We start from the raw sequence: 27,577 nt of genomic DNA, 5'->3' as shown, positions 1-27,577 counted from the left end.
TTCCTGTGGCCCTTCCACAAAGTGTAGCCTAGTCAAGCACAGGCATGGAAGTTGCCAAAGATGCTTAGGGAACTGGACAGCTGTTATACAGCAGTCTTCCTTCTATCAGGTAGTGCTGCTAATGACTCTCTCTGCCTTTCTCTCCACAGAGTCCATGGGAGGCTCATCCATCTCTTTGCCCGTGGCATCGAACAGGCACCCTGTAGGTTTCCTGCTGATCCCAGAGAAGGTCAAAGCTAAATGACAGCGCAGCCTGTGACTGCTGCTAAGAATCTACAAGGCCGTGAACACTGAGGAGCCACTGCCTGAGCATTGTTGGGGAATAAATTCCAGACTGGTATCTCAGGACCTGTGAGTAACAGTGCAGCTCCAGAGAAAACTGTAACCAGACGCTGCTGCTCCACGTTCAGATTTGCAGAAGTGCCACCTCACACCTGCCATTTTAGGGTGCTGACCTTAGAGAGGAACAGCCCATAGTGCTCTGCCTGCTATGCAGATACCAAACCCCAGTGTCTTCCTGGTCCTCATCACACTGGAAATCAGTTGGCAGAATAAATGAATATCCAGCTCAGCAGTGCAGAACCTGTGGGCCAAATTTAGTCTGCCAGGCTACTTCCCCCAAACCACCCCTCCCTGCCCATTTGTTCATAGACAGAAGTAGTTTTTGAGCCCCCCCCCCTCAGGACTAAAGCCACTTGAAATAAATGCAAGGACAACGGTCTCCTTGTAACAACTTCTATTTACATACCAGAATCATATATAAAACTGAGAAGCAGTTTGAACAGGAATGTAACAAGTAATGCAGCAAAAGCAGAGCTAGTGCAATTGAAAGAGCAGCTTGTGTAGCTGGAGCAGAGGGCAAGGGTTTAAGAAGACCCCCTGCTGCCTCCTGCACCACCACAGACTTCCCCATAGAAAGGAGCAGAAGTTGAAATGGGACACCTGGCCCAGCTGCAGCCAGCAGTCTAAGAAGGAGCGAAACTAGAGAGAGAAGATGACTAGGCCCACACCCAAGCGCAGAGGATGCTGGAGGAGTGCACTGGTGTCCAGGGCCAGCAGGTGGTCCTAGGACAAAAACCACCATTTTTCAGGTGTAGGCAGCAGGAGTTGGGGCAGAGATCCCTTTGCCCAGCCTGGTCAGCTTGGCTTCTGCAGCGAAGAGCAGCTGTCACCCCTTCATACAAGCTACCCAGTTGGAGGTCACAGCTTGTGAGGATTGACCCAGCGGTAGGTGCCTTCATACTGGAACCCCACCTTCTTCATCAGCTCATCTGCCTCTGTGGGGCCACGGCTAGAAAGGAAAAAGGCTCCCTGTTAGTAATTCTGGTTGAGGCCAATAGTGAAACCATCTTAATGCTTTAGAGTGAAGTACACTCTGTGGATATGAGCTGAATTTGTAATGCGAAAATTTTCTAAGTTGGTTTTGATGCTGTATGGATGAATGCATAGAAGACTTAACATATACAGTGGTACCTCCGGTTACGGATGGGATCCATTCCAGAGGTCTGGCCGGATCCCGAGGTTTTTGCAACTGGAGAGACTGCTTCTGCGCAAGCATGTGGGGAAAAACCCCAGAAATATACTTCTGGGCCTGCCACTTACGTATCCCGAAGTTTACGTAACCCAAGGGATACATAAGTGGAGGTACGACTGTATACATGTATTGTCTTGGAAGACACTTTGTGTTTGGTAGTTGTTTTTACAATTTTCAATGCAGTTGGTTTAAAAAAAAGTAATGCTGGATGCAGTTGTTTCCTACTCAAGGCTTTTTACATCTAGGCCAAATGCAATTGTCTCCATCCCTGAAACAGCATAGCAGCAGCATTGATTATGATCAAAAGCTGATCAGAATCCTGTGGTCCCCCCCCCCCATTTTCAGACATTTATGTATTGTATATAAGTACTAAATACTACCCCTCTTTGCTGATTTCTGGGTACCATAATAACTTAGATTAGCACCCCACATCAACTATAAACATGCACTCTTCTACACAGGTAAGTGTAGAAGTGCAGATGGAAGCTCCCTTTCCCAATGTACTAATTAACTGAGCCAAGATGCCTGGAATTCTGCCATTGTCTCTAACCATTGGACCAGCTTTCCTCCCAGGCCACTGTGCAGTTCCCACCATCTGGGTATCACTGGGGATCCAAGAAAGTTCACCATACACTACAATAATCACATTGGAGAATATATTTTCCGCTCAGTTCTGCTCAATTTGTAGGGTGGACAGTACCACAAGGCCATTCCCAGAGCCCCCACCGCACCCCACTACCCAAAGCCCAGTAAGCAAGGAAAGCCTGCTGGGGGTGCAAAAGCGAGGGGAGAATAAATAAATGGACAGTAGGAAATGGTGGGGCTTCCCCACTCTTTATTTATTTATTTATTCCTCCTCCCATGTAAAGTTGTGGTAGTGTAAGTAAAGTGAATGTAAGTTGCAGGCCCACTGTTTCTATTAACCAAATAAAATTAATTTGGTCAAAACTTAACACAAACTGGATTAATTTTAATCAAGTTCATATATAATAAAAGAGCATATAAAAACACAAGCTCTGAGACCCTTAACACAATTTGAAAAATTTATTCAGCATAATGGGTAGAGGGGAGAAAGGATTAGTTTCTAAATAGTACCTTATAATGCTTAAAGACCTACGGAACCCCTTAAAAAGATAGGGGAACTATATATTGGCACACAAATTCTTTCCAAGGATTGGAATAAAATATGGGTGTTGTGACCCATATTGTGAGGGGTATCACACTCCTTGCAAATGTCAAAAATGTTTTGTTTTGTGTTACCTGATTGTTGGAGGAGTTGCAATAAACTTGGTACATTTATGTTGGAAATGTAAATTGATGCAAGGTTTTTGGAATTTAATTTTGACAGAAATGATTAATATTACTAACAAAACTATTGTTGTCCAAAAGTAACATTACTGAATACTTTTGATGATACTGATGTAGATATATTGATGTAGATATATTGTCAAAAGAATTGGTCTTATATGTTGTTGGCGGCTCGAATAATAATTGCAACTGAACGGAAAACAGTCCAAAACCTTACACTGGATTCTGTTATCACTCATTCTGGAATGTGGCCATGATGGAGGAAATTATGCATCACTTGAGATTTCAGCAGGGAATAGAACCTCCAGGCACTTTTAATATGATTTTGCCTTCTATACAGTAAAAACATGGTTTTCAAGATGACCCTCGTCACAAACCTGGCAAATCTGGAACTAGATTGATAACACTAATAGTTTTCACTTAGACTCTGTTATCTTAACCCAAAATGTGCAACTGTCCTCATTCTACATATCTATTATATAGTTTTGTTCTCCATGTTTTAATTTTCACATGTTGTTACAATTGTTCTGTCTGTTTTATATACATATAAGACAAAGTTTTTTTAAAACAATTTTTTTACCAAAAAAATAGAGAAAGCCTGAGGGCCGTGGCCAAGCCCATTAAGGAGGAGGGGGCAGGAAAGGGTTTTGGGGGCCCATATGCAGTGTTCGAAACACCCATTGTTCTAGGCACATTTTGCAACAGGGAATTTCGTTAGCGTGAGCAGTTTCTGAGCTCTGGGCGCAGTACTGTGCCTGAGATTTCAGATTAAAACTGCAGAGTGGAAGGAAAGGAGGACATTTTTCTGCCTCCCCCCTTCCAGCTACTCTCTGAAGGACTGGAGAGGACACCCTGTGAGGGGGGTGGGCAGGGGAAGGACTAGACCATGTAAAACATGAACACAATATTTTAGCTGCAGTTCATTCATTTGCAGCTTTGAATTCTTGTTATAAATAAAAAAATGTGCCTAGACATTCCGTTGTTGCACCCATAACCAAGGTTTAAGGTGCCATTTAGCTCCTAGCCTTCATGTCTGAGTTTCTAGCACTGCCCTTGTGCACATGTTGACAGCCATCACCAAGATCTCCCCTTGAAACCTCAGAGTGATGGGCCAACCATAGAGCCTGCTTTTTAAAAAAATGACTGCCGTACGTATTTAAGCTCACCCCACTATCTCTCCCAAACTCACCTGCCGTAGCAATAGGGAATTGGTTTGGTTTTCTCTGCCTCAGTCTTATGGAGCAGCGGAGTGAAAATTCGCCAGGCCTCACGCAGCTCATCACTGTGGGGAGGAGGAAAGTGCTGCATTGGGTTACTGAACTCTGTAGAAGTTATCTACCTTAAACTGCAGTAGTAGTTCAAGTATTTTTCAGCCATCATGTCTTGTGCCAGAGGTGGGAAACCCGGTCCAGGGGCCTCATTAGATTGGGCAGGGGTCCTCATTTGGCACATGAGGTCCTCTTACTCAAACCATTTTCACTTGTCCCACATATGTAATGTCAGCTGTGAGGCAGATAAAGGCGTAGCTGCAAACAGAGCTCAAAGTGGACTCCTGCTGATTCCTTAGCAAGTCATGCCTGCAGACAGCAAGTTCCACTTTGCCTGCTTGCAAATGGACAACACAGGGAAAATGCCCATTTGCACCTGTGGATCGAATGCAAACCGTGCCTGCCAGCAGACAAAGCAGGGCTCACCTGGACCCCCCCCCAATATTTTATTCAAGTTGGTACCCCTGGGTGCCAGCATGTACCTGCGCACAAAATGCATCTGACTCCCACAGAAAACATCCAAGATGAGGCGCTCATAAGCATCTGGGAGCTTCACATCCTGTAGAAAGGAGAGAGGAGCAAGAGGTTGAATGTGCTGTGTACCACGATGTACCTCCATTTTTTGAGAGGGTGCCTTCTATTCCTTGTAACTGTCACTGGAAGGAAAGAATTTGAGAAGCAGGCAGGACACCTCCTGAGCAGAACACAGCAATGCTAAGAAGCCTGGGAATCTAAAGCGCTGATCCCATATGTCTGTCTTCAACATAGTGGCTGCCACACAAAGCAATACACTTGCATGTCTGAAAATGTGCCAGCAACAGTCTCACTTTCCAGAAGGCGGAGATGGTGGGTGACAACCGCACCCCTCAAGCCTCCAGACCCTTGTGGTCCCTGACAAGCTGAGCACTTCTACCCCTCCACCACCACTACTGCTCATCTCCTCCTGCTACCAATCCACACACTGTCATGCTTCTGCTCAAAATAAAGAAACAAAAATTCCGCAAGGTCTCCAATAGGTCTGCCATGCACCTTTTTAACAACTGTGGAAAGGAAGCCTCTTTTACAAAATTGTTATTACTCAAGCACAGAAAGTGGGAGTTTCCTTAGCCTATAAAGAGAGAAACTCTTGGTAATGGTACCTTGTAGCGGTTGCCATAGGTGAGGTCCAGCTCAGATTCTTCTGGGTTGAAGAACATGCCCGGCTTCTTGGTCATCATCTTGGTATAGACGGCCTCATTGGGCTGAACACGAATCACCAGTTCATTGCGCTTGCACTGGCGCTGGAAGATGTCGCCCGGCACCTCCCGGAATTGCAGTCGCACCTCAGCCTTGCGCTCATTCAGTGCCTTGCCACAGCGCAAGATAAATGGTACTCCTGGGAGAAACAGGTTCAAGAGGGAAAGAGACAGAGACAAGTTGGGACTCTGATCCCTGTTATCTCCCCCACCAGTAGGCCTGGCACCCCAAATCAAGGATGTCCAGGCGTTGGTCTTTTACCCCTCCCTCTTTCCCTCCCTCCTACTGTACCTACCATCCCACCGTTCGTTGTCCACGTAGAGCACAGCGGCAGCAAAGGTAGGGGTGGTGGAGCCAGCCGGGACTGTGGGGTCATCTAGGTAGCCCTTCTGAGCCTCCCCTTTGCCAGAGGGATCTCCCACATACTGACCAAGCACCACATTCTCAGGCTTCACCTCTGAGATACACTTTAAAACCTTCACCTGGCAGAAAGACATGAACGCTGTCTGAGATCCTCACAAAGTACCAAGAGTGATCTGAAAAGGGTGTGGGGTGTGTGTGTGACTGTGGGGACTTAAAAGCTAAGAACTCAGTATTAACATAAACCACTTATTTCTTGGCAATTTCAAGATTACAAGTTTCAGAATTAATCTCCTACGTGGAAATGGCAGCTGTTAATGTGCCACAGACATTTCTCCGGTGGGCACTGGGTTCCTGTGGCATGTACACATGGCAAGACATACGTGCACCAACCATTCATGACTGAGTCCCCTGCCTGAGCACCATTTCCCACCTAGAAGTGACAACCACACAGAAAATTAATCTTGGCTGAAAATGCTCTTAAGAGTACTAGGAAAGGATAGAAATCCTGTGCCGCAAAATAACTAGCCTAGTTCTGAGAGCCAAGGGTGCTCAGCCACTATGGGGCACCAGTGTCTCCACTCAGGGCTTGTGAGCAACACCTTTTCTATTTTTATTTTCTTCTTGTGATCTAAGAGGATTTATATACCACTTCGTCCTCATCATCAATGACCCAAAGCAGCGATAAACAGTTTAAAAATCAATACAGTATACGTGTCTGAGTAGGCTTGCCTAAGCAGAGAAGTTTATAGTAGGTGTCAAAAACAGCACAACCAATAGGCCTGCCTAATGTTAATTCTGAAGAGAGTGGACCTTCCCAAGGCAAGCAGGCAATTCATTTCCAGTTGGAAGCGAAGGAAGACAGACACAGAAATATTAACTTGCTCAAGGACATCCAGGTCAGAAGTGCTGGGTCCAAATTCTAGTTCCCATCCGATACTCAGTCCTAGACATGCTCCTACCTTCTCATCACGCACATCATTGGAGTTGGTAGAGGTTGGTTTCTCCATGGCAACCAGGCAAAGCATCTGGAGCAAATGATTCTGCATTACATCCCTGCAGAGGTGGCAGAAGGAATCAGTATTAGCTACAGGAACAGTACTGAAATCCCCAGTCATGCCCCTCTCAATCATCACCATCTCTATTGGCTTCCTGCTTCTGTTTCTGGTGGCCTGATGCAGCCTTACTGCGAGGTTTCCTTGTATATCTGCACACAAGCAGTGCCTTGAAAGCAAATGGGGTGACTGGAACTGGGACCCTGACAGGCATGAGGATCAGCAGAAAAACCCATGTGGCTGTCCCCTGAAGCAGGGCAGTCTGTGCACAATAAATTTGACAGGAGCACAAAAATCATAGAAAGCTGGGTTAGGTGGAGAATTTCAAAGCCAAACTACGTTTTATCCGGGCAGATATGGGGTTTCTGCTTCATCTGTCATCTGAGTGAATTACAACTCTGTGGAATTTTAACGCCACATCTGCTGATCACTGTAGAGGTTTGCACACCTCAAACACACCAAGTAAATGATTCCCTCGCCCTGTCCCCCCACTCTCTCACCGGATAATACCAAACTCATCAAAGTAGCCACCCCGTCCCTCAGTGCCAAATGGCTCTTTGAAGGTCAGAATGACACAGGCAATGTTGTCACGGTTCCAGATGGGGCTGAAGATCCGGTTTCCAAATCTGCAAATGAAGGGGGAAATGACCTGAGACTCAGGCTGAGCCTGTAGGGCAGAGATGCCCCAGCTGAGCAGCAGAACAGAAGGGCTCCACCAAACACTACTCCAATGGAGACCACCCTGCCCCTAATCCACTTGAGAAGGTGCTTTATTGGCACAAATCTGAAGAGACTTTTGAAGCACATGAAGGCATGTGCCTGAAGACAAGTCTGAAGGCATTTGTCAGAGGACTGAACAAAAAGTGCTTGCTTGAGCCCAGGCAGTTGCTGCCGAGGTCCCATGTATACCCACTACCACAGCCTTTGAATGCTGTCCCCCAAACTCCTTGTTTTACCTGAGCACCATCAGGTTTTGCACCATCTCCTTGCCCAGGTAGTGGTCAATGCGGTAGATCTGGTCTTCACTGAAAAGTGCAGAGATGTGATTCGACAACTTGTCAGAGCTTTCCAAGTCCTTGCCAAAAGGCTTCTCCACAATGACACGGTTCCAGCCCCTGGAGAATTGGGAAGCAGAAGATGGCAAAGGCCAGTTTTAAATGTGGGGGGTTACAAGCTGGTGTGGGGGTGTGAATCTAAGTGAGTCCTAGAGCCCTCTCCTCATACGGCACATGCACACACACCCCTCCTGAAAAGATACGTGAATCAAGCAGATTTTCATAGGTGTGAATTATGTTTCTTTGCAATATTTATTCCATTTTTACTGGCCTTCATGAGGTTCAAGGTGTTTTGCAGAGCTCTGAAATCCTACACCAGGATAACCACAAGTCTTGCTCAGCTCTTCTCCAGTTTCCAAGGTCAGCCATACATTTTCAATCCATTTCCCCCCACCAGATTATTTCCTCCTGCCAAATGTTTTCATTAGTTTTCAATACAGCAAAATATAGATTCAACCAGCATAACTTGTATAACCAATGGGTAAGGAATGTATGCACATTTTACAGTACTCCTCCAATTTATTTAAAAATAAACGTTAAAAGCACAGAATCTCCAGATATCACAGCCCACTTCAGTGATGTGTTCAACAGTCCTGCCTTTAGCAGTTCTCCACAGCAGGCCTTCCACCACCAATTCTCCAACTGCCACTTTGAGATGTTTTACAAATTGGTTTTGAGGCACATGAATATCAGCTCCCAGGAGTGGCTCCCTTGTGAGAGCAGTGCACAGAAGCCTACTTCTGGGAAGTATACTGGCCAGTACCATAAGCTGGGATTTCGGCAGCTCCAAGACATGCCCCTCTGTTTCTTTCCAGAGTGCACTTCTTCCATGTTACACAAGCTGCTCAATGCATGTGAGGGATCTGCATTCACACAGATCAGGTATAAATCAGCTCTGAGCTGCCCTCCATAAGAGAATGAACCACCTGCTCAAGAATGAACTGGTTTGGGGGTTCCAGCTTCAGCTCCAGGGAAGATGACAAATTAACCTGATTGCTCTGACCTCCTTCCTCCCCATTTTAGCAACTTGAAGCCATCCATGAGTAATTACCAGTAATTACTCCAATAATTAAAAGCATAAGAGCAAATGAAAACTGCTGATAAGCTACTACTTTGAAGTGAAAGACAGAGCTATAAATCTACCTACAAAGGAAGAGAAACAAGCTTCTAGAATCGCTTCAAAGTCATCTTACTCCTCAAAAGAAGACTGTGAATATCAATAGGGGATTTTTTTAAAGCAATTAATTATATTTAGAACTCTTGTTATAGATACAGTGTAGAAGGCAGTGAGAACGGATATAGGGCTAATCTTCTAATTAGCTATAAGTCAAGTTTTATGATTGATTATTGCTGTATTAAAAAACTTAACAAAGATATTACATGCATGGAATAATAAAGAAATGAGATAGATGTTTTGTTGAAATATGACATCCTTTTATAAAATACTTTACTGATAACCCTGAAGCATGGCAACTACTGAAATCACAGACTGGACTTTGACAAACTGATCCATCCTGGAGGGGAGAGGAGTGAGTTCGGATTTTGCTTTGTAGCCATTTCTCTTCTCCTGTAATTGTTATATAATGGAAATAAATAAAACTATTTTTATTTGGTTTTTTAAAAAGAAGAATGACCTGGTTCAAAACAAAGGACAGCCTGGAAGTTCTGGCTCTTGCTCAAGAGAGTAAGCGAAGCATCTCAAAAGAAGAAAGAGTCATAGAAGCCAATGGCTTCCTTTGGGCAGCGATGCCAATGAATCAGAGACCAGGGCGCTCTGCACTACACTGAATGAAGGGCTAGGGATGGCTGGCTTGCATGTTAGCTCCTGCCCTGGATGTACATACTGAGGCCAGGAACGGCTCACACCTTCCATGACAGCAACTCTTGCCTCGTTTTCATCGAAGCTGGACTGACATTTAGAGCTATTTTTACATGCATCACGTGATGGCAAACTTGGAGCTTGCCACTGACTGTGTGCTCAAGGGGGAACAAGCCACAGCCAGTTGCTGTTTCCTGGGGACTACCTGTGCTAGTAAACCAGTGGCAGAGGGAGCAGATTCCTGAAGCACTCTCTTCATCCCACTGCCACCATCTGTGCCATGGAGAAAGATCACTGCTGTGCTCACTCCTTGCTCTTTTAATTACAGTGGTACCTCGGGTTACATGCACTTCAGGTTACAGACTCCGCTAACCCAGAAACAGTACCTTGGGTTAAGAACTTTGCTTTAGGATGAGAACAGAAATCGTGCAGCAGCAGCAGGAGGCCCCATTAGCTAAAGTGGTGCTTCAGGTTAAGAACAGTTTCAGGTTAAGAACGGATCTCCGGAATGAATTAAGTATGTAACCAGAGGTACCACTATCTGTTATTGGACAAGAAAATGGACAAGAAAGGGTTAATTTAGGTGTGTTTGTCCTGCACCTTCAGCTGCTCCTGAGTGAGTGAGCAAACTTGTGTGAGTGAGTCAGAGAGTGACCAAACAGAAAATGAAGTAAAAATACCCTTGTGTTTCTAGAAAGGTAGCTCCCACCCTTTGGCTAGAACCTAACGTGCTGGACTGCTGCAGGGAGCAAGTGTTGCTGGAAAGACCTTTTTTTACTTTTGCCATAGGCTGTCTGTTGGGAATTAACAGGATAGTAGGATTACTATACGCTACAACTGTATGTAACTGCTAAGCTGAGGAACTGCATTATACCTGTCCGTTAAAGAACTGACCCTACTCAAATTGTCCAACGTTTTTCTTTGACACCTCCATTCTGGGTTTTGCATAATCTGGTGGCATGTCATTGGGTACTCTGCACATGCCCCAACACTCGCTCTCCCTACCTGCCCACCTGCCACCCCATATAACAGGATCAGGAGAGCCAGCAGAAGCCTTTTCCCACATGACTGGAAGAGGCCCCCTGCAGCTCCCCCAGACGGCCACCAAGGGAGGGAGAACTCCAGCCCGACACGGCCTCCTCTGCCTGAGCAAACTTGCCCCAGTGCCCTCCTGCTAGCCCTGCCCCCACCCTGATTCCCTGCCAGGCCCCGAGTCTTACACAGTGCTCATGCAGCTCTCCCGGATGTTGGCAGTGACGTCTGCATAGACACTTGGCGGAAGGGCCAGGTAGAAGAGGCGGTTTGCCTTCTGGCCATTGTGAAGGCTATTCAGGTGAGCATTCAGACCTTGGAAAGAGGCCCGGTCGTCATACTTTCCTGAGACATAGGAGTTGCGGGCAAAGAAGTCGTTTAATTTCTGTTCTTCTTCAGGGGTGGCCTGGAATGATATGTAGATCCGTTATGCTGCAAGGAGGAGGGCTGCCTGTACACCCCCAATCTTTACATCCTAAGAATGTTTCAAATTGCCCAAGACAGGAGCCGCTTCCCACCAGCCAGCCAGGCAGAAGAGATCAGCTTATTAGCAATCCCTCCTAGCGGCAAATGCAACAAACTTAAGCACGTGAAGAGGTCCTGTGGGCTGAGGAGGCAGCAGGTGAGGAGGAAAGTCTCACCTTGAGGTGGGGCTGGCTCTGTTTGCGGATGTCGGCAACAGTGAGCTGGGACCGGGCATAACCCACCACGTAAGTGTCATCCGGAAGCAGCCCATCGCGGTACAGCCACCTGCATGGGAAATCAGAACAGTCCCAATTCAAAGGGGCAGCCACATGGCAGAAGGAAGGCAAAGCCTATGGGGCAGTTAACTTACCAGACGGTTGGATAGATCTTCTTCTTGGCTAGATCACCCTGCAATTATGAAACAGGGGGGGGGGAGTCATCATTATCACACAAAACATAAGATAAAGAATGTGTGCTGAGGCAAAGGCCGAGGGGTGGCGTGTATGGGGCTGGAACTCAAGTGACTCAGAACAGAAAAGTCCCTGTTCAAATCCCTGCTTCCCAAGAGCCAGCCTGCTCTTTTGAGCTGGGCTGAGACTGGGCTCCAGAGAGAGAGAGAGGAACAGCCTTCCTTCCAAATCCCCATGCACATGACAACTGGTCTGACTGAAGTATATTGTCATGTAAACACACTGATAATAATCACCAATTCCTGCTGGTATATCTGTGGTCATCAGTCAATAACTGAGGAAAGAAGAGTTAACCAGCCGCAAGATGCAGGTTCTTCCTGCCTTTCCTAAATCACAGGAAGGAGACGACTCCAGTCTTGCACTGCAGTGAGCGCAGGATGCACTGCACCACCACACTGCAATCTCCCATAGTTCCCTGCTCCCAAAGCATTGGCACTGGGGTTGGTAAGGGGAAGGACAAAAGGCAGCCCATCTCTGCCCTCGTATCTTTTCTGAAGACCTGACCATACTTTATAGAACCAGATTTGGGGGACATTCAGGCTTGGCAGGGGGTGGACTTGATGGCCCTTGTGGTCTCTTCCAACTCTATGATTCTATGATTCTAAGTGTAGGAGGTTGGCACCAAAAGCTACAGCTTGGCCTTCCACTGCCAAACCCCTCCCTGACACGGCTGCTCACTCCTTCCTCCAGCCTGAGCTCCTCCCTGTGCCTGGCAGTGCCACGCTGCATGAAACACCCCTGGCAGTTGCCTTTGTCCTTCCATCACATGGCAGGCAGCAAGCTTTGTTACCATTGGCAGAAAGCCCGGCTGCAAACCTGCCTAGTCATGCAGCATTAGCCCAATGGGTGCCCACGCCTGTGGGCTTTTGCTCCAGCCCCTCATGTTTGAGGAGCACGTTTGAGTCAGCAGCCGATCAGCTATCTGGTTGCTAAGCAGCAGAACACCCTGCGTGCCACCTCAAAGACTAACACCTTTATGCAGGGCGGGTCCTTCAAAAGAGGCCCCGTGGACACAGAGTACACATGTTCCACGGAGCCTCTTTCAAAAGACTCACCCTGTACATCCAGACAGGTCAGACGTGTCCAATGAAGGGAACTGTAGTCCATCAAAGGCTACGCCAGAGTAAATCTGTCAGTCTTTAAGGGGCCACAAGAGAAATTTGGTTTTTTTTCTGCTACCAGAGACTAACACTTGCTCACATTCATCCACTATGAATCTTGCACCTCCTCCCCTCCCTCTTTTTCTTCTTTCTACTGTTAAAATATCACAGATGATTTACTTGTTTCAGGGAATTTATATGCCACCCTTCAGAATATTTATCCCAAGGTGTTAGGAGGAGGAGGAGACAATTCTGCTTTCCAGGTCAGAAAATAGTGAAAAGTTCTGTGACATATCCCAGCAAACCCCCCCTCCAAAAAAACAAACGAAATCCCCTGGAACAACCCAAAATGCAACTCAGATTACCAGGATCATAATGTTTCCGGGAAAGAGAAAGGCATAAAACCTGGTGTTGAGCGTAAGAGGCTCTGGCTTCACGTGGCCCAAGGAGGAAACATCTGGCTCCTCCTCCAATCTGCCCAGGAGGTTCTCTGAGGTGGGCCACTGTTGAGGCTGTGAAGATTTACGGCATTCTTGGTGGTGGCCTTTAAAGATCAAATTTTAAAAACTGGGTGGTATACAACTAAGTTTTACTCAGAGCTGATCTATTAAAATTAATGACCCTAACATAGTCAAATTTATTACTTTCAATGGGCCTACTCTGAGTAAAACTTACCTGACTTCACTCTTTCTACTCAGGAAGGCTTTTGTCCTGCAAGATGGTTCAAATTTCTGCTGCTGTACTGTTTGATTTTGCTGGTAGCTAACATAAATGCTGGGACGAGGGTGGCGCTGTGGGTTAAACCACAGAGCCTAGGACTTGCCGATCAGAAGGTTGGCAGTTCGAATCCCAACGACGGGGTGAGCTCCCATTGCTTGGTCCCTGCTCCTGCCAACCTAGCAGTTCGAAAGTACGTCGGAGTGCAGCAAGTAGATAAATAGGTACCGCTCCAGCAGGAAGGTAAACAGCGTTTCCGTGCGCTGCTCTGGTTCGCCAGAAGTGGCTCAGTCCTGCTGGCCACATGACCTGGAAGCTGTACGCCGGCTCCCTTGGCCAATAAAGCGAGATGAGCGCCGCAACCCCAGAGTCGGTCACGACTGGACCTAATGGTCAGGGGTCCTTTTACCTTTAACATAAATGCCAAGCATTTTTCTTTTTAAAAACCTGCTAATGTTTTATTAATGCCTTTATTGATTTTCTTTTTATGTGAAACGCTTTGAGAGATTTGTATTAGCCTGATAAGCATTAGGAATAAATATATAAGCAATAAAAACAATTAAATAGGTCTGTTGCCCATTATGTGCCCTCCTAAGAGATTTTCAAGGGTTCTCTAGAGATTGATTTTTATAAATCCAGGTGCCTTCTGACCCAGAAACTCCCCTCCTAAACCCAGGTGTCCTTATTCAGAGGTGAGGGGAATGCTGAAATGTTGTTTTGACAAGCTGCATGGCAGGGCCAGCCGCACCCCCAAACTTTTTTTTTTGCTCTATTGTGTGCACAAAGTTTTAATCTCTCACTGTACAGGAGTCCAAGCCCGCCCTAATCTTTCAGCAAGAGGACTATGGCTTTCTCCTGCCCTGAGAAGAGGTTTGCCTGTTGCAAAACACAAAACCTTTGTGAGGAGCCCTGGGGCGGCTCCCTGGGCATGTTGGGCATGTCAGCAAAGGTCTGGGCGCCCAGCCCTGCCTCCAGGCATCACACCAGCATTCCTGGCTTCTCTGTTCTTCAGCTCAATAAGCACGAGCAGAAGTATGTGAGAAAAGAAAGGTTCCTCAATGAAACTGCCAGGTGGCACAGAATAAGGCACATCTCTGCCCAACCCAAAAGGTTTTCCAGTCCCAGAGGTGGGATAGGCATTCTTTGTGTCCCCCAGTCCTGATTTAACATTTTAATGCATTTATTTTCAAGTATTTCTATATACTGCTTTTCATCAGAAAAGATTGCAAAGCAGCTTACAAAGATCTGGCTGTAGAAAGCTCTGCAGCACTGGGCAACGTCTGCCATACCACCAGGTTTAGAATAAAGAACTGGATGACCTTGTGCCCGCTTGCTTGCTTACTTAGTCCGAGGGCACCTCAGCTCCTGGCAACCAGCACCCCCTGGCCAACCCCAGAGGCACCATTGGCCTGAAGAACTTCTAGCCAGGGCTGCTGTCTTCAAAATTCACCATTCACCAGGCACGTTCCACACCTGCTCAAACATGAGCAAGCCAAGATTTCTGGCTGCTTGCTTTGTACCTGAGCTAGTCTGTGAGAAGTGGAGAAACCTCTCTCAGTTTTCCCGGTCTGAGCCCTGCAGAGCTTGCATAAGAAAAACTGTCTGGGCTGCTTGGGCGTTGGGTGACAAGCAGAGGAGGTGGATGTGAAACTCTGAGGGAGCCGCCTCCCCGCCCACCCACCAGAGCCGCCTGGTGGGAGCAAAGAGGAGCTGTGCGCTTATGATTACTAGGGCAGGCAAGAGGGAACCCGTGATGGCAAAGGGAACCGCTGTGCCTCCCCACAGTGGTGGAGGGTGCGCTATGGTTCCCCGCAGCAGCAGAGGGCTTTGCCATGCCTCCCTGCAGCGGCAGAGCGTGTGCCACGCTTCCCCGCAGCAGCCAAACTAATTGCATATTAGTTTGTGCTTTTTGGAAAAAAAGCAAGCAAGCGCTGCTGCATTAGAGATGGCAATTAGCCATTCTTTTTCTGAGCCTGTAACCCGGGTTCCAGGAGTATTTTGGCTCCTAGTTTTTATACCTCAGTTTGTAACACTGTGGACATGAGAGGGCATCAGAGGTGGGAGGGACAGAGGCCGGTGCTGCCACAACACACCTGACCACCATTCAAGTCTCACCTGGGTGCCATGGTGCACTGGTTGGAAACCACTGAAGTAGGTTAGCAGTGCTTAGCAGTAACAGACTGCCCCATCAATAGTACAATACAGACTCCTCTCCCCCCTCCCCCGCCCTGGATCCCCAAACATCTATCCCCAGACCTTTCTTGAGCCACAAGGCATTCCAGATTCACACGGCTTCTTTTCGTTTGGGCCACAAAGTACAATGCCCCACTGCTGCTGCTACAAGTGCCAGTGACCTACAGAAGCCCTCGCTTTCCCTGGGCTAGAAGCTCCTTATCTAATGCAAACACTACTAAGTCAACCACCTGCTGTGACCTGGGCCAAAAAGGTGTGAAACATCCAGGACACATGAGGTTTGCAACTGGATGGAGTGTGGGCACACAACTTTCTTTCTATGTGTACTTGCTGCCTACACAGGTCAGGTGATCTTTTTATTGCCTTTGCTAAGAACCTCCTGAGCTGGTGCCAGGAGCTTAGCCTGCAAGCCTTCCTGCCTCTCCCTTGTGAGCTAGCTACTAGGGCTGCAAGCTCTAATCAGCTTAATTTCTACTTAAGAGGTGGAGCCGATTCTAATGTGCAGCTCTGAAAATTGAATGCACACTTGCTTATTTCATTATTTATTTGCTATTTGGTTCTCATTTCTTACCAGCGTTGAGAATACAGTGGTACCTTGGGTTAAGAACTTAATTCGTTCTGGAGGTCCGTTCTTAACTTGAAACTGTTCTTAACCTGAAGCACCACTTTAGCTAATGGGACCTCCTGATGCTGCCATGCTGACAGAGCACAATTTCTGTTCTCATCCTGAAGCAAAGTTCTTAACCCGAGGTACTATTTCTGGGTTAGCGGAGTCGGTAACCTGAAGCGTTTGTAACCTGAAGCGTATGTAACCCGAGGTACCACTGTACCCTGATATTCTGCCATCAGCTTTGGCTGGTGGCCCAGATGCATACCTTTCTGGACAGGGATAGCCTGGGTTCTGTTGTCTATGCTCTGGTAAACTCTAGGTTAGATTACTGCAATGTGTTATACATGGGGCTGCCTCAGAAGACAGTTCGGAAACTTCTGCTGGTGCGGAATTAAGTCTCCAGTTTGCTCACTGGGGCAAGGCAGTTCAAGCATATCACACCAATCCTGGCCCAAATGCACTGGCTGCCCATTAGTTTCTGGGCCTATTTCAAAGTGCTGGTTTTGACCTTTAAAAGCCCTTCAACAGCTCAGGACCACAATCCCTCAAGAACTGCCTCTCCCCCTATGAAGTGAGCCAGACCCAGCAATCGTCAGTGGAGGCCCTTCTCTGTGTGGCTCCTCCATGAAAAGTCTGGAGGGTGGCAACGTGAGAACAGGCCTTCTCTGCGGTGGCTCCCCATCTGGCCCCTTTGTCACATATCTTTAGGCACAAGGCAAAAACATTCCTCTTCTCCCAGACCTGTGGCTAATCTATGGCCTCTTAGATGTTTTTGGGGGGAGGGGGATTATTGGCTTTTTGTTTAGTTATTAAGTAGTGTGTTCTGTACTTTATGTTGTAAACAGTCCTGTGATTGCCTCATGAAGGGCAGTATAAAAATTAAATAAAGAAATAATACAAGAAATCAGCTCAGAAGGATTTCTCCCTCTAACAATGAGTCTTAGTTTTGGATGATTAGATTGTAGGTGCCCGTCTCATACATTGATATTTCTTAACAGACAGCTATGTTATGCTTTAGGTAATATGCAAATTTAATTATTATTTAATTGACTAAACAAAGAGATACTTGATCAACTAAAATTTTGTTAAAGCTGCTAACAGGCTTAGTGGTTACAAGTTACAGACATCAAATCTGCAATTCTCATCTAATTCCGTTTCCAGGCCTCAGCTTTCTCACCTGAAGCACTTATAAAACCTTGTTCACCATTCTTTCCCTGCCCTTAACCTTAAAAGCAAAGGGCAGCTACCGTTTGATCCCCCCCCCCCGTGTTGCCGGACTGCAATACTCATTTCCTTGGCTTCCAGCGGTGCTGACAGTGACTAGTGGGAGTTGGGGACCCAGAGATGGAAGCTCCAGGTGAGTCACCTCTGCTTTAAAGTCTAGAGAGGGAAAGAATAAGCACTAATCTTGGTGAGTATTTAGACAAGCTACTTACTGTAGAGGTTGTGTATGGTGTGGAATCCTCACTTTTGTGCTACAAAGCCTGATTCTGTCACAGGTATTTAGAACTGGCTTGGTATTCCAACCAATACACGGTATATACACCAATACACTTTGGCTGCAATCCTAACCAGACTTTCCACAGAGCAACCCCCATTTAATTCAACAGGTTTTGCTTTTGAATAGACACAGGAAGTGTAAGCTACCAGAACACAGCAACTCCAGGGAGGAAAGGTAGTAACAAGCAATACTTCCTTGTACATTTTATTCTTCCCTGCAGTTCAGGGCTTCTGCTCTGCATTGGCAGGTCCAGTTCAAGCCCTGGCATCTCCAGGCAAGGCTGGCAGAGGCCCCCACCGTCAACCCGGCAGAGTTGCTGCGAGTTAGTGTAGAGATAGACAAGGATGAGTCAGAAGGAACCAATGATGTGATTCAGTACAGGGCAGCCTCCTATTTGCCCGGTAATGTGCCTTGCACAATGGCCTAAAAGATCTCAGTCATTCACAGTTCTTCTTGAGGTGATATATACCTGTGTCTAAAGTACACCACTTCACCAGGCAAGGTGAAGCAGCAACCCTGCGGGTGCCCCCACCCATGCCTCCTGCCGCCTCTGCTACTGCCATTGGCGCCGAGTTCCAGTGAGATCTTATGAGATCACTGTTTGCAACCTACATTAAAGCATCAAATAAAACAATCCAAAATAAAACATCACTGAAGAAAGTCTGGAACACCTTAAAAGCACCACAATTAACGGAAAACTAAAATATTATTGTAAGATTTCAAAACAAAACATTACTAAAGGAAGTCAAATACGAAGTGCACATTTAAAACAGCATAATTATCAAGAGAATAAAATAGTATAATAAGCATAGAACATATCTGCTGCTGTCGCTGCCCATCTCAGCTGTGGAAGCTGAGGCTGGATGTCCTGGGTCTGCTCTAAGAGGCAGCCAAGATGGTCTCTGGCCTCTTCAGAAGCCTCTGCTTTTGTGGCGAAGTCAGTCTGGGCCACATGGGAAAAGGCCTGCAAGGCAGAGGGCAGGTCTTCCCAGACTCACAGCCAAGGCGGTCTGGCTGAAATCTCACAAGCCCTCGTCAGAACCCATGGTCATCACCACTGCGCAACCGAGATAAGGCATGCTGCAGCAGGAGGAGCATGGTGGGCAGCACATCCCGCTTTGACTTAAGTAGCGCTTCAGATGGCAAAACACCAGGAAGAACTGAGCTCCACAAACCTGCATTTAGAAAACTATGTCATAGTCTTGTCTTCTCCCGGAAGCACTAATTTTCTCTACGTAGGGACTGTATGTGAGTACATGTGTACAGTTTTTGTAGTATATGCACTCCTCTCAACCAGCTATATGTTTACTACCTCACTGGGAACTAAGGCAAAATCCTTGCTATGAATGGCAGCAGCAGGACAAGAGCCCTTAAAAACATGACGTGCTTTATCACACTGCCATTTTCTGTGACTAAGATTCTGAGCGGCAGTTGCTGTTTAGATGCAATTCTAATCTCCCAATCCTGCTAGTCTTTACAAATTAGTAGTGACCAAAAGGCAAGGCCTCATTTTTCCAAAACACCTGTTGTTTGTTGGCGATCATTCCTTTGAATCAGCTAGCTAGTTGCCCGCAATAGCCTTAACACCACTGGGGGAAAGCTGGCATCTGGAACTACCCTAACACTCAGGTGCATCCAGATGGTTCAGTCTTGGGGAGTGAGTGTGCCAAATATGTGCTTTCAGACCAAACACCGGCTTGCTGCTCAACCACAGGCCTGACAGGAACAGGCTAGACTGGCCACGTTGTGTCTACGATCCACAAGGCTAACAACAGAGGTGTCCTGGTAGAAACCGTTTCTGTTTTTCCCAAGAACGCTGTCTGTCCTTTCAATTATATATTATGGCTCCAACCTGGTAGCGTTTTCATTCACTGAGAATAAGCAAGAAAGGAAGACTGGTACCTCCCCACATACCAGAAGGCTCACTTCCCTCTTTTAACTACGGAGAGCACCACACCTTGATGCCCAGTGACTCAGCAAAAGCTGGAGCTTCTCCTTTTGCTAAAGCTGTGCTCCCTGCGCCTTGAGCACTCAGGCGGCTCCTTCTCTCTCCTGTGTGATGAACTGCAACCGTGCAGAAGGCGGCCCAAGTGGTCTTAGGCCAACCCACTCCAGAATGGAAAACAGGAAAGAGACACAAGGAACAGAGATCCAAGAAAAAAGCAGGAGGAAATCATTTTGGCAGCACCATGCAATTCACCAAAGTACAGGCATGATTTGTATTTATGGCAGAAGGCCCCAAAATGCCATGAATGTGCCTGAGGCCAGAAAAAGGACAGGCACCTTTATTTTAACCAGAGGAAGAAATATAAAAGAGATACAGTCCTACCTCGGGTTAAAGTAGCTTCAGGTTGAGCATTTTCAGGTTGTGTTCCGCGGCAACCCAGAAGTAATGGAACGGGTTACTTCCAGGTTTCGCCGCTTGTGCACGTGCAGACGCTCAAAACGACATCACACATATGTGCAGATGTGGGTTGCATTCTGCTCAGGATGCTAACGGGGCTCCGGAACGGATCCCGTTCGCATCCAGAGGTACCGCTGTATTACCACAGAGGTACCACTGTACCACTGTGGGTCTTACGACGGCATCTTTTATCCTCCAACCATTCCCGTTTAGCATCACTCCCTCTCATCTTTGGACAGTCCTCTTCATTAAACAGTTATAATGTAACATATTTGTGAATTAAATACCCTTAAACATGGGCAGAGTGCATTTCCTGCTGCTGCTGCACTGCTGAGGAAATGCAGCTTATTCCAATGGAACTGAAGAGTGGGGCTTCATTCCAGGGTAGACAGAGGGCTCCTTTAAACCTCTGTGCCTCTCTTTGTAAATTGAAAGGTTCCACATCTCCCTTGCCACTATTCCCAGAACAAAAAGGACCTTTAACAGCAACTAACAAGTATAGCTTATGTTGGTATTCCTGAAACACTGTTGACAGTACCCTTATGACAGCACCCCATTATCTTGCTGCACCCACTCATTTTCTTTCTTATTTATTTATTTCAAAACCATTTTATATTTTTAAGAAAAAAGTCAAAGTGGTTTACAGTATCTTGTGTGTGTGTCATCTTGAACATGAAAGGAAACAAAGATACAAGGTAGGATATGACTCAGGAGTAACAACGTAAGAACCATCTGCGGAATCAGGCCAATGGCCTGTGCAGTCCAGCCTCCTCTTCACTCGGGGCAGCCAGATGCCTGTGGGAAACCGCAAGCAGGATCTGAGCACAAGAGCAACTCTCCTCCTGCGTCTTCCAGAAGCCGGCATTCGGAAGCTCATTGCCATCAATAGCCTAATTGGTCTAATCTTCTTTCCAAGCCATCTAAGCTGGTGGCTATCACTGCCTCTTATGGGAGTCAAAGTTAAAGTGAAACTATGAAAAGAAGCACTTAATTTTTTTCTGTCCTGGATCTTTCAACATTCAGCTTCGCTGGATGTCCCCAAGTCTAGTGTTTCCCCTTTCTCCAGGCTACACATAATTTTATGAACTTCTTACTTCCCTTTTGTCTAAACTAAGAAGCCCCAAATGTTGTAACCTTTCCTCAGAGAGGAGTTGCTCCAGCCCTTTGATCATTTTGATTGCTCTTTTCTGAACCTTTTCCAGCTCCACTATATCCCTTTTTTGCTGATGCTGAAGCAACCAGAACAGTACGCAGTATTTCAAATGTGGTCACACAACAAAGTATATTTACAGGGATTAAGTTTTGTGAGTGTAGTAGGTTTGATACTCACTGAAATTGCTCCCCAGCAAAACAATCCCTTGCATAGGCAGGGAATATTTTGCAATTATAGGAAGGGGACAGAATGGTGAACAAGACAATGGTGAGGAGCCAAACCACTTTAGGTTGATCTTTCCAAGCACTGGATTACCAACACATTGCTAAATCCATGCAATGCCAGGATTAGCCACCTACCCCTTCAAGCATGCTCACAAACTCCAGAAGGGATGCTGATTACACACCACACGGTAATTGCTGTGCAGAGTTATACAACAGCTTCCCAGCGCAAGGTGGCACTTATACAAGGGGCAGGAAGAGAAGCCAGTGGCTGCTTCAGGGCAGCGTGACTGAAGCACCTGTTTTTGGTATTTGGGCCACACCAGCATCCTGTCACCAGGCACAAACCTTGTGTGGCTGTGAGTCACAGCTCTGGAAGGGAAGATGCTAGACTGGGTCAAAAGGGGATGGGGGAGCAGAGCAAAGTGGGATCACAGCAGAGCTACTGCTGTGATGGGAAACAGCTGGTGGCTCAGTGGTGGAGTAATGAAAAATGCAAGAGATGACCCTCTGGAGTTCCAGGCTGATCCAACGGACTAAGGAAACGTGAATGCTCCTAACACAATCCAGTTCCCTTTTCAACAGAAAGCTTCTACTGAGGCATAGTAACACACGGCATGGGATATGGGATTCCCACCCACTGAAAAAAACCATCTGTGTCAAATTCTGCCCCCATAATATGTGGGTTCAATTAATGAAATGATTTTAGAATGTTGTATCATTTTACTGTTGTTAGCCGCTCTGAGCCCGGCTTCAGCTGGGGAGGGCAGGATATAAATAAAATTATTATTATTATTATTTATTATTATTATTACTACCGATGTAATTGGGTGGTGCCAGCAAGAAAATGTGCAACATTATGTCAGAACAGAAGACATTTTTAGGTCACACAAAATTTCTCCCCAACCTGAAAGTTTTGAGGAAGAAAAAAAGAAGAAGAGGGGATGAAGAAACAGATGCCTGTGTGTATTGTGATGTAAACACTTGCATCCTGCTTTTAAACACTAGTTAGAATAAAAGTTAAGTTACATTCTGTGGCAACTTTTTCTCAGCACTGGAGTACCCTCCATCTCTATTGGTTTTACTGGTCTACTGATTTATTTCTATTGTTTTAACCTCAAAGTTCTATTGAGCTACCTCAGACTCCTTTAGAAGGAAGGTGAGATACAAATTTAATGAATGAATGAATGAATAGCTTAGAGTGCTATAAACAAAAAAGCCTCTCAAATACAATTATAACAATACATTATTTCTTTATCATTATGTTCCTCCAAGAAGCGCAAAGTGGTCACATTGCTCCCCCTCCCCTTATGAAGACCAGTCACAGGATAGATTTGGGAAACCCACCCCCATGCCCTGGGCATATGGCCAATGGAATGGAGGGCCAGCACCACTCACCTGTTCCATACCTGTGTGTACCTTTGCCATTTCCCATGCCCATTGCACAGCCATCTAGATTCTCCCTCCCCGGAGATCAGGCCGGCCACGCTGGAAATTTTTGTCCCAGTTTTGGTTTTATTTATTTCATAAAATTTATATATTGCTAGATGACAAGAAAAGACCTCAAAATATAAAGATCCTAAAATAGAATGATGCCTACAGTATATATCAGGTCCGCAATGGTCCAAAGGAAAAAAACTCACCGAAGCCCCCAAGATGATGAAGATGTGGGTGTCTGACTTTTGGAAGTCATTCCCTTTGCACAGCTCTTCACGAAGCATCCCACAGATGTCTGTCCGAGACAGCTTCTCCAGTGGCTGATGATGGCTCATGGTGGCAGCCTTGTCTCCTGAGGAGAAAAGGTGTCTGTCAAAGGCGGCTCCTCCCACCTTCTTCCTGACCCGCTCCCCTCCGGCAGGTGTGGCTCAGGTGAGCAGTTCCTCCACCTCTTTGGGCTGCAGGGCGGGGGTGGCTCTGGGGCATTTCAAGCATTCTTCTCTTCCAATGCAAACACGGACAACAGACTCACTTCCTGAATATCACCTTGGCTTCCCTCCTGCTCCTCGGGTCCAAGACGAGGAGCTGAAGACCCGAGGAGAAAAAGACGCGGGGCCAAAGGGGAGAAGACCCGCGCAGGGCGCCGCATCTCACGGCCTGGCAGCGCCTCGAACCCGGGAATGAGAGGCCGAGCACATTCACACGGGCGGAGGCGGCGAAGCGGCTGCCAGACCGAGGCTGCCCTCGGGAGTCGGGGCTGCCTGCCCTCGCCTCGCTCGCTCGCTCCTCCGCGCCCTCCGCCCGGGATGCTGCCGCCCGGCCCCCGCCCGGCCCCCGCCGCCCCTCGCCCGCTCCTACCTGCTCGCAGTGCCGGCGAAGCCCCGAGGCGCTCCTCGCTCACGCTGGCGCGGCTGCCCATGGCCCGCCTGCCCGCCCGCCCGCCCGGCCCTCCCTCGCCCCGCCCGGCCCGCCAGCGCCGCCCCTTTCTCCGGAAGGGAGAATCCGCCGCCGCTGGCCAGGAGCGGGAAAGCCGAGACGGGACAAGCTCCCGTTGATCCTCCCGTCGGAAGGGCTGCGTCTAGACATGGGCGGAGCGGATCAGTATTGATTTTTATTGATTTAGGGGAGCAGCTGCCCTCGCCCCCCCCCCCGGCTACGCCCATGCATCTCTATAGCGGCTGCTTGGCAGCCAGAAATTCCCTAACTCTACAAGTTGTTTGGCAGCAGGCAGAAATTCTACAGGTTTTATTTCACCCTTGCAGCAAGAGTTGCACCTTTCCGTCGTACAGAAAAAGAGGCGCTGGAACTCACCGCGAACGCCTCCCTCTTTCTCTTAGAATAGCAATGGAACCCACCTGAGAAGGGCCAGAAGTGAGTTCTAGCAAGTTTCCCCTGGGAAAAAGCCCTGCCAGAACTCAAAGCAGAGGAGCTGGGCCAGAAGGAAGAGGTTGCAGCCTTATCTTTTGAAAACACCCTGGCCTCCTTCCAGATACAGGCTGGTATTTTGACATACTTCCTGCCGATATGCACCTATGAGTTGAAATGCACATGGCACCCATAGTCTAGCTGCTTGTTCATTTATTGTGTTCTTTTATATCCCACCTTTTCACTATAGAGCTCAAGGTGGCATACATGGCTTTTCCCCCTCCAACAATCCCGTGAGGTACATTAGGTTGAGAGATCAGGAGTGCCAACTTGGCCTGTGACCGTGGGTGCCCTGGGCCGTGGGTGCCATGCATGGCCCTGGCACCTAAATTCATGGGGAATTTTGTGTTCAGGGGCCCAGGGAGTTGTCACCTATCTGAGAGATGCTAACTGGCCCACGATTAATCAGAAAGCTTTATAGCTGAGCAAGGAGCCCAAGTCTGCCTGGCCTACTAGGCCTGCCAATGGGCTCTGTATCCCTATATTGAGCTCCAAGTCATACAACTGAATTCATTAACAGAAGATGTGAACCACTAGGGATAAAAAGTTAAAATAACCACAAGATGATAGAACCATAGAATTTTAGAGTCTGAAGGGATCTTGGAAATCATTGAGACGAAGCCCCTGCTCAGTACAGTCGTACCTTGGTTCTTGAACAGAATGTGTTCCAGGAGTCAAACGGACTCCCGGAACTGTTCGAAAACCAAGGCGTGGCTCCCGATTGGCTGCAGGAGTGTCCTGCAGCCAATCGGAAGCTGCGCTGGACATTCAGCTTCCGAAAATTGTTCGAAAACTGGAACACTCACTTCTGGGTTTTGATCGTTCGGGAGCCAAGGCGTTTGAGATCCAAGGTACAACTCTAGATTCAGGTAGGTAGCCGTGTTGGTCTGACGCAGTTGAAATAAATAATTTTTTTAAAAAATTAGCTAGTAGCACCTTACAGACCAACTAAGTTTGTTCTGGGTACAGTAGTACCTCGGGTTACATATGCTTCAGATTACAGACTCAGCTAACCCAGAAATAGTACCTTGGGTTAAGAACTTTGCTTCAGGATGAGAACAGAAATCGTGCAGCAGTGGTGCAGCGGCAGCAGGAGGCCCCATTACCTAAAGTGGTGCTTCAGGTTAAGAACAGTTTCAGATTAAGAACAGATCTCCGGAACGAATTAAATTCTTAATCCGAGGTACTACTGTATAAGCTTTCGTGGGCATGCACACTTCTTCAGGTATCTGAAGCTTATACCCAGACAGAGCAAACTTAGTTGGTCTCTAAGGTGCTACTGGACAATTTTTATTTTTTAATTTTTAATTTCAGGGTACAACTCTATAAGAATCTTGTAACCCCAGTATCCCTGGCAGATGGCCATCCCATCTTTGCTGAAATAGCTCCAGGAAAGGAGAGCCCACGACCTCTTCAGGCAGTCTGCTCCATGGATAAACAACTTTGACTATTAGGCAATTTCTCTTAATAGCCTAAATCTGCTTCTTTACAATTTTCTTCCATTTGCTCTAATCCGGCTCTCTGGAGCAACAGAGAACAATTCAACTCCCTTTTCTACATAAAAGCTATTCAGATCTTTGAAGATAGCTACCACATCTCTCCTTAACCTGCTGTTACAAGCTTTGGGTGTTAGGGTTTGTGGGTGCAACGCACCCGTAATTTTTAGAGTGAGTAAATGCTAGAAATTAATAAATGATTGAAGACTTCTGCTGGGTGCCAGACGAAATTTAGCCGTGTTAAAATGAAAGCTGAATCAGTTTCCTAGCCAGGAATCCAACTATGTTTGCTAAGGATTGAAGCCTTAATGTGCAAACTATTTTATTTAACCTCATAATAATACCCTTTTGAGATCACCGGATGTAATGTTTCTTGGCGCTCTATAAGGAGTGGTGGGTGAATTTTGTATTTACTGCAATACAGTATGTAGCATTTATTAACCCCCATAGGAATGAATATGGGAAGAAGTAATTAATATGGGAAGAAGTAAAGGTAACAGAGACGTAATTGGGGTAGGATTTAAATATGTTGCCGGCCTGGAGGCATCCCAAATGTGTGAGGTATGCATGGGATAGGCCTTTTTACTTGGCATGATAATATATGCAGTTGGCTTACCTACCTAGCATTACATGTACACCAGACATGGCTGTATATATCTTAGTTGTGAGTTTGACCAGCTTGATCACTGTGAATGAAAAATCTGTGCTTTTGGCTCTCCAACTGCTGTTAGACTCCCATAATCCCTTACCACAGGTGCTGGTTCTCCAGCGGTGGGCACACGATGTCACCATGCTGCATGGTGTGTGCATGTGACATCACATGCTGCGGGATGTGCTGACGTTGCACGCACACTCCCCACAACATGGTGGCGTCATGTGCACGCACCCCTGCGGCATACACAACCCCAGCATGCACGGTTGCAGAGCCAAGCCAGCACACCTCTGCTGGCTGGGGCTGATGAAAGTTCTAGTTCATCATCCCTGGACTCAACACAAGAATGCTGACATTTGTTGGAGTGCCTGTGGGTGGTTCTCTAGGAGGGTAATTCATAGTGGAGTGAAACAACAGTTTTGGATAAATTCCAAAATCCAGAGCAGAGCAATTATGTTTATTAGGCCAACAGGAATGTCATAAAATAGTGAGCTAGCTGCTGAGTCTTTTCAGACCTAATAAATTATTTCACTTTCTTCATGATGTTATTGTTTGCCATGTGTGGTGTTGAAGCCAGATTTCCTCAGGTGGTGCAGAGCCTGTGAACATATTACAATTTACTCTGGTCTGCTCCCATTGCACGTGCATGAAAAAGGTTGTGTAAAAAAGGTAGTGTAGAAAAGTTTGCATAAAAAAGGTTGTGTAACAGGAAAAATGGAGATAGACATAAACACTTTCAGTTTCTTTTCTCTCCAGTGAAAACCATTTCCTCCAAGCTACCCTTTGCCTCTGTTCTATCACTATCCCCTCATGGGACCCCTGCTGTCAAGCTCAGAGTAACTGCTTTGTTAATCACCTAATACTGTACAGAGCTTTCCAAACTTTTAATGTTGGTGACACACTTTTTAGACATGCATCATTTTGTGGCACAGTGATTCAGTTTTACTAGCAAACCGGAGGTTAAACTAACCCATTTCCAGGCCCAGGAGGAGCACAGGGAGCATTCGTGTGACACACCTACACACTGCAGCTGACACACTAACGTGTCACAACACAGTTTGGAAAG

The 27,577-nt window shown here is 46.8% G+C and overlaps 2 protein-coding genes and 1 long non-coding RNA gene across 6 annotated transcripts in view; 1 reads left to right on the top strand and 2 right to left on the bottom strand.

Moving 5' to 3' along the window:
* LOC309360608 (ceramide kinase-like) overlaps positions 1 to 765 on the top strand; it is a 29,063-nt gene extending 28,298 nt beyond the window's left edge. For all 3 annotated transcript variants that reach the window (XM_081895259.1, XM_081895261.1, XM_081895260.1), the window contains exon 13: positions 150 to 765. In XM_081895259.1, coding sequence (XP_081751385.1) covers positions 150 to 240 — 91 coding nt within the window. In that variant the 3' untranslated portion in view covers positions 241 to 765. The remainder of the gene's footprint in view (positions 1 to 149) is intronic.
* Positions 722 to 24,467, bottom strand: G6PD (glucose-6-phosphate dehydrogenase). Of its 2 annotated transcripts, none has more exons than XM_081895256.1 (13): positions 24,294 to 24,467; positions 23,145 to 23,290; positions 11,503 to 11,540; positions 11,309 to 11,417; positions 10,856 to 11,073; positions 7,718 to 7,876; positions 7,262 to 7,387; positions 6,669 to 6,762; positions 5,642 to 5,828; positions 5,250 to 5,485; positions 4,593 to 4,669; positions 4,032 to 4,124; positions 722 to 1,291 (listed from the first exon to the last, which is right to left on the bottom strand). In XM_081895256.1, the coding sequence occupies exons 2-13, from the start codon at positions 23,271 to 23,273 to the stop codon at positions 1,201 to 1,203; spliced, it is 1,557 nt and encodes a 518-aa protein (XP_081751382.1). In that variant the 5' UTR covers positions 23,274 to 23,290; positions 24,294 to 24,467; the 3' UTR covers positions 722 to 1,200. The 2 variants fall into 2 exon arrangements, with proteins under 2 accessions (XP_081751382.1, XP_081751381.1); XM_081895255.1 differs by lacking the exon at positions 24,294 to 24,467 and adding an exon at positions 23,797 to 23,881.
* LOC309360642 lies at positions 8,316 to 9,991 on the bottom strand. The gene is made up of 2 exons (XR_014164235.1): positions 8,759 to 9,991; positions 8,316 to 8,721 (listed from the first exon to the last, which is right to left on the bottom strand). It is a non-coding gene; the product is annotated as an uncharacterized lncRNA (long non-coding RNA).
* Positions 24,468 to 27,577: the final 3,110 nt, after the last annotated feature.

This window comes from Podarcis melisellensis, assembly GCF_964234715.1.
Source record: "Podarcis melisellensis genome assembly, chromosome: 17".
Taxonomy (NCBI): Eukaryota; Metazoa; Chordata; class Lepidosauria; order Squamata; family Lacertidae; genus Podarcis; species Podarcis melisellensis.
This window is presented reverse-complemented; position numbering and strand designations above follow the sequence as displayed.

Bases quoted from the DNA above. Each gene is read 5' to 3' on its own strand.
- G6PD (XM_081895255.1), bottom strand. From the start codon at position 23,857: ATGGGCAGCCGCGCCAGCGTGAGCGAGGAGCGCCTCGGGGCTTCGCCG. The intron at 6,763-7,261 runs GTGAGAGAGTGG...CCACCTCTGCAG, and splicing joins GATGAGTTTGGTATTATCCG to GGATGTAATGCAGAATCATT. The intron at 5,829-6,668 runs GTAGGAGCATGT...TCTTTCTGCCAG, and splicing joins ATGATGTGCGTGATGAGAAG to GTGAAGGTTTTAAAGTGTAT.